General features: G+C 39.3%; 1 protein-coding gene across 1 annotated transcript in view; it reads right to left on the bottom strand.

The window, feature by feature from the left end:
• Positions 1 to 210: 210 nt before the first annotated feature.
• Positions 211 to 6,991, bottom strand: part of LOC118338698 (contactin-associated protein-like 5) — an 87,996-nt gene continuing 81,215 nt past the window's right edge. Inside the window, exons 21-24 of the mRNA XM_035675990.1 lie at positions 5,152 to 5,239; positions 4,790 to 4,990; positions 2,727 to 2,801; positions 211 to 1,108 (exon numbers count right to left, since the gene is read on the bottom strand). Of these exons, the coding sequence (XP_035531883.1) occupies positions 915 to 1,108; positions 2,727 to 2,801; positions 4,790 to 4,990; positions 5,152 to 5,239 (558 nt within the window). The 3' untranslated portion in view covers positions 211 to 914. The remainder of the gene's footprint in view (positions 1,109 to 2,726; positions 2,802 to 4,789; positions 4,991 to 5,151; positions 5,240 to 6,991) is intronic.

The raw sequence follows: 6,991 nt of genomic DNA, 5'->3' as shown, positions 1-6,991 counted from the left end.
ACGCTTTCTTAGGGACTACACTTGAAAACCTGAAACACTTGAAAGTGTTGAAAGTTACTTATCTAGTACATACCCACTTAACAAAAGATTACAACTTCCTGGATTTAATTCCCATGCTCCTTCAAACAGTGCAGTGGAAAACAGCTTGGTGAAAGAAACATTACTGAGAGTCACTCCATACTAATGGTCAACCAGAAGATGTTGTGCATGACTGGGAAATTCAAATGTCCTTTTATTCTATGTAGTGTGGGTTACAGAACTGAAAGACAGTAAGCTCATCTCTATGTACAGGAAATGCGACTGCTTTTGTGCAAATCACATGAATAACTTCTAAAATGTCAAAATAAAAACTTGTATGCAAATTAGGCACTCATACAGTATAGGCAGTATTGTCCCCATTTCTTCTACAACTTTCACCACCACTGACAAAACAAAGACAGCAGCGAATGCACGCATATCTTACAGGCCTGGCCTACATTTCCTGACTTGCAAGTACAATTTAGTGAGTCCCACTGAAATATTCAGCGTTCGAGGGTTTCAAACAAAGCGTTGTAAGTTGTGCGCATTCAGGATGGACGGCAGCTTCCGCTCACTGCACTCGTCCCTCTGTCCACCACTGCAGGACACTGATCTTTTGCTTTACACAATTTGCAACGAAGGAAACCACAGCAGCTTGATTCTGACAGTTTCACCAACATCAAATACACTAACAGCTGTAGAGATTCAGCCACTTGCTTGTACTGGAGCATCAAGAAAGTGGACTGCAGGCTACAGGCTTTTGCAGTGTTCCTGAGAAACTTCCAGGGCACAGAGATGTTTAGTTGTGAGAAATCCTGCAGCTGCACGTCCACCTGTTAGTCCTTTAAAAGAGAGAGGTAAGTTTGTGTCTTAGGTCCACAGAGCGCGCGCTGCAGTCAGATGTAGTACTCCTTCATGTTGTCCCTGACTGAGTTGTGGAGGTGCAGCTCTGTCCTGTAGTCTGTGTACATGCTGTGCCTGGTCTCCTCTTTGATGCTGCTGCTCCTCTGGGCCCGCCGCTGCTGGTAGAGGAGGCGGCTTATCACAGCCAGAGCACACACAGCAATGAAGACCACCGCTGTGACCACACCTGAGAACACAGCAGGGAAGAAGCATTAGTAAGTACCGGGGGACAATGCTGTCAACCTGGACTGTCCCCATCAAGTTTCTTCTGTTGACCTCTGATCCCGATTTAAACTGGTGACAGTAATGTCCGCTTGCTTCGACTTGGCTGTCGCAGAGTTTAATTGTGCAAGAATTCTTACCACGAAACACTGAAAGCTCTGCTTGGATACAAAGTTTAATTTTGGTCATGGAGATAAATAAACTAGTATCAAGTATTGTTACTTTGACAACACTGCTCAGCTAAGAGGCATAATTGGCCATTGATGTACTAATGTTCTGTTAGTATATTTAAATAGTGTGGGTTTTTTATGCTTACAATGTAATTGCAATGTCCTTGATTGTTTCTTGTGTTCTAGCATCTTCAGTAGAATACATAAATGCTTTAATTTATGTGTTCTAGCATCTTCAGTATGTAGTTTATGTATTCTCTTGAAGATGATTATAGCAAACCCAGAAGTTATTAAAAATCCCTTTCTTGCAGAGAGTTAGATTAGGTTAGAAGATTGATACCACTCTTATGTCTTTATGGTAAATATGGGCGACCAGTAACAGTTGCAGTCCTGCACATAACCCCCCAAAAATTGAAAAGGGAGTCAAATCACGGTGGTTCAGAGATGGTTCATGAAGGTATTATATATTCTGTATTATTGATTATTTTTTGTTGTTGTTTTCTTGGACCTGTGCAACAAGAGAAGGATGTGACATTCAGTTGATTGAGCTAGACAGAGCGATCCGATCTCGATCAATCTCCATGTGGACACTGGAGACACTCGCTACCATTACTGGGTTCTTCAGCTTTCAGATTCTGTAAACCAATTGCATGTTGTTCAAACTTACTTACTACTTCTTATGTGTTATTACAACATATTTTAAGATTAAGTTGTATAAATATAAACTTATAAGAGAAAATATATAGAGCAAGTTGTGATCAAATAATCCGGGATAATTTCTTCGTATGTCCACTACAACATTCATGGTATCGCTGAAAACTAGAAATTCCAAGCATTCTAATGACACTAAACACTACACTTGCAAAAATATTTCACCTAGGAAACAGCAGCCATTTAGCTCTTCGTCACTATCTGGTGGCCGTGTCAAAGTACGGATAGTAATAAACCAAACACTGTTGAAATTGTCTAAATGAGACAAATCTGTTCATCACTCTGTGCCAGGTGTAAATGTAATCAGGTTAATACACTGTAGATACGACATGCATTTTAATGCAAGGTTCGAAGTGAGTCAGACTGATGTTGCAGATAAACTCAAGGCATCTTTTATATTACAACAATACAATTCAAGTGTAAGGAGAAGTAAAATGCAAAGAAAAGGTTCCCTGATTAGAAAGCACACAGAAATCCTTCAACTTTATCACCATCAACTTAAATTTAATTTCAAACAAAGCTGTGTGAGCGACACTAATGAGAATGAGCTTGAGCTCAGTCTGAGTTATCAAGAGACCAGGAAAAAAAGGAATGAAGATGGAGGAGGCAAATGGAGAGAATGACAAGTAACAAACAGCCTGGACTCATTTTCAATTAACCAAAAGAAAAATAAAGCGGCACAGAAGAGAGAGACACACAGACCTGCTATTACAGCCAAATCTTTCTGGGTGCCGTTGCCATGCTGCTCCTTGTCTTTGTTCGCTGTAACAGTTTGATCTGGAGAAGCATAGACAAAAAACAGACACATTCATTAATGTCCCTATCATACAGGAGACATATGTATATGTCTTGAATCTCTGAAGTGGAGTTGGTTGTGCTTCACTGCTAAATTTTAGAATTAAAGCTGCAGTAGGTAGTTTTTATACAAATATTTTTCTTACATTTGCTGAATTGCTAATTGGTATTTGCAGGAATCCACTGGGCCTTAACGAAAACAACCAAGTACCACTAGAACGAGCCTGAGAGACCTGATTTTTTTCAGATTATCTATCTCAAATATCACTGTCAGAACACAGTGAAAATTTCAGCAATATTTACAAAAAGTTACCTACTGCATATGACATAATGACCAAATTAGGTTGAGTTTCAGTTTCAGTTTTCTCCCACTCTCTGTATGAACACTAACATCTGATTTTTTTCTCTATATACATCTCTGTGGTTGTCAACATCATCTCATCTCAACATCACCAACTTAAGTTTCCATCCCTAATAGCAACACTTGGTGACCCATAGGTGACCCATAGGTGACCTATGTTAAACTCTGCTCACAAGGAGGGTGTTGATGAAGTGATGATGTGTGTTCACCCAATTAACCCGTGTCAAAGTGTCAGACCGAATGGGTTGTGATGGTGAATAAGCCTTGGAGCAGTGGCATGTTTTAGCTCCACACGACAAGCTGTTTTCATGTCGCTGCCAAAATGCCAATTCACAAAATTTCTACTCCCAACTGCGCTCAAACTGCTGCCTGAAATTAATTAATTTTATGTTGTTCTACGTCACTTTTTATGTTTTATTATGTATATTTGTATACAGTGTGTTGGGGGCAGAGTTTCTGCCTTTCCTTACTCTAAATATTAACATTAGTTGATTACAGCACATAATTAAAAAGCTCTAACCATAACTCTGTGCTCCGTTATAGAGTCAATCATGTTCTTTCACGTATAATTGGGGAAAAAAACATATGTAAAGTGTAAAAAGACATTGGTGTCACTGCAGAGGCTGGTGTAGACAGCTCCATTGGTAAAAATAGAAACACATCTGTATTTTCAGACAGATGACTGAAAAACACAGCTGGCATGTGTCTGCTTTAGACAGACTGTAGCTAAATCCACAAAGCACTAGTTACAAGTTTTAAAGACAGGAACGGTTTAACAGGAAGCCAGTCAGATGGTTATTGCTTTTTAAATTGTCAATTTCCAGAAAGTGCAAGGCCAGCACTACAAAGGAAAATTAGGGGGTTAGTAAATACTTTTTGAGGCTTAAAGTGTCGTCCAAACCAAGGTCCCAATAAGACACAGGACCCCTTTACTAGCCTGGTGTGGCTACGCGTTTTGTCCAATGTGTGCCACCGGCGTCGTCGGTAAACAACGTAAAACTACGAGATGCGGTGGGTGGAATTTTACTGTAGCCATCCTCGAATGAAGCAGAGAGAAGAAGAGAAGCGGTCGAGGAGGAGAAAGTGGCACGAAAGAGCCAAATGGCGTAACCAATGGCAGCAACGAGCACTGGAGAGGCCAAAAGACAGAAAGTAATTAGGGCTGCAGTTATCTTTTTTTGTTGATTAATATGTCAATTATTTTTTGATTAATCGTTAAGCCCATGAAATGTCAGTTAATAATGAAAATTGCCCTCCATAATTTCCCTGGGCTCGTGGTGACATATTCAAATAACTTGCATTGTCAGTCATTCATTCAGTTCAGAGATATTTAATGTGCAACAATGTACAGAAAAGCAGCAAATCCCCAAGCTGGAACTAGAAAATGTTACATTTTTACAGGCACTGGAAAGATTAATTCATTAGCAAAATTGTAGATTAGTGGGAGGATGAAAAAAGTATTCAGAATGAGGTCAAACACATCACGTCCAAGATTTTAGTCAGTGGTTACAGACTATACTCCAGCGTTGGCTTAGCACGTAGCTCAACCTAGAAATAGTTAGTGGTAGTCTGTGTGTGAGTTAAACAGGAGAGTGTGTAAATGGTTTACCTTGCAGTGTGTGTGAGGTGGACTCTGCCAGTGCACCGCAATTTGACTGGACCAGTGGACCACGGATGGTGACCAGTGAACTTCCTCGATTAGTCAGCGCCGCCTTCAGTGGTGCCACATGATTGAACTGGACCGAAGAGAGGCAGCCACTGAAACCTTTAGAGGCTGCTTCCATTACTTTCTCATTGAAGTTCTCTCTCCCTACAGAGATACGTAGGTGAAAATATACATTATGTGGTAACATGTTTGATTTTTTTTAATTTAGAGGTCAAGAATGATAAAATAATGGGGACAGCAAATGAACAAAAGTACAATACACGTACAATTAGCAGCGATTTTCTGAACATCACTGGAGGACTTACTGGTGACTTTGCCCAATGTCAGGGATCTGATTAAGATCAGCTCTGCATCAGATGACAATGTGTACTTTGTGTGGATGTCCTGGTCGATCTGGTTGAGTGGGGAGAAATCAAATAACAAGCCGATTACAAGAAATCTAAACCGAGGTAACGGCAACACCAGCAGCAGCAGCAGATTTTAATACATTATAGATTGTGTTCTCTACGGCTTCACACAAAACCATATCCGCCCACAGCTGGCTTTGAAGTGATTTTGACCTTTCACTTCTGCACCACCGTGCTGACTCAGTTGCACCACTTAACTTGATGATCAGCAATAAAACACTGCAGGATTTTCAGAACGTCCGGTGACGTTAATAACCTAGCCTACAGTGGTACATCTATAGATGATATATATATAGATATATATATATATATCTATATATATACCCAGCTACGAATAGATTTCACTGCAGTGGAAAATTTATTTTAACACCCTTTCTCTATTAAACATTTGGATAGCAGGTAGAAAATGCCATTCTAGTTCCTGCTGATATGATAAGTTGAGTAATTGTACTGCAATATATTAATTAATATATGTGTTGTATATTGTTTTTTTGTTGGTTTATAATCCTAGCATAGAGTAGGCCTTACAGTTACTCAGTTACATTGTGGTAATTTCATGGTTTAAATATTTTATTAAGGTGCTTGAGACGTATACTTATGTAAAAGTGTGATATAAGATGAGGGGAATAAGGGGAGTGTCTAACGTAGTGGTAATTTCAAATATCTTTATTTTCATTGTTGACACAGGTAGGCATATCTGGCAGACATCGGTCATCTGGCTTTGAGATTAACAAAATACAAATTACTCTACGTCCACTTCCTTGCCTTTTTAGGAAGCTTTTCACCAGATCTAATAGGTTTCATCAGCACAAGGAGCTTGTCCAGTTGTCATCAGATGAAGTGTGGGACTTCTGACATGCAATCATAGTCGCTCCTAAGAGATTGTAATCCCTGACAACACAAAATACCCTTCTTTATTGCGGAGCCATTTCCCATCTGCTAATGAAGACTGTTAGATGAGCCTGAAAGCTCTACAAAAGCTAGCGAGTGGACTGTGAGTTAAGATTATATTGTTAAACTATGTATTAATTTATATCTCCAACGTCGTTGTGATGTCTGGCCACCTAAATCACGGGAAGCAGATTTAGGTGATTTTTAGGTCAAAAGATGTCTAGATGTTTAGCTCAGTGGGAGGGAGCGTTTTGTAGACATCTAGGGCAGAGGCTTTCAAAGAGGGAGTCCAGCCTCCCCAGGGGGGCTCCAAAGGGGAGGCTCAGTTAATGGAAGTGAAAAAATATTACATGAGCCATTACATTAGTTATCAAAAGGAGATCACATAGAGTAGCCTAAATGTGTGATTTGGTTAAAGAGATAGTTCAGAGATACAGTAGTTTTGAGAGATTTGACTGTTTTTTCCCAGTAAACATCCTGATTTAGGCTTGTATCTGAGATTGTGGCCTGGGAAATGACAAGATTGGAAAAAGGAGAACCAAATCAAAGTGCTTGTAGTAGGAACAGGGAATTTGTTTTTCTATTGTATCGACTTGGTATTGGACTAAATAGTAATACAAATAACCACACATTTTGGTTTAATTACAAATACATATGAATAGGGTGTTGAATTGGAAAACTGTATTTAGTTAGTATGAAGGTTGCCAAACTTCATTATCATTGGTAAAGCAAATTATTTTTGTACTTGGTTATTGACTCCTTGCATTTCAATATTGGTCTTTTGGCACTTTCAATTAAAACCAATGCACTTAATATTGCATGTTTATAAAAATCATAAAAAAAGCTA

This window comes from Morone saxatilis, unplaced genomic scaffold, assembly GCF_004916995.1.
Source record: "Morone saxatilis isolate NCDOM2014 unplaced genomic scaffold, NCSU_SB_2.0 Contig5, whole genome shotgun sequence".
NCBI lineage: Eukaryota > Metazoa > Chordata > Actinopteri > Moronidae > Morone > Morone saxatilis.
Note: the sequence above shows the minus strand (reverse complement) of the source record. Positions and strands in the feature narration are given on the sequence as shown.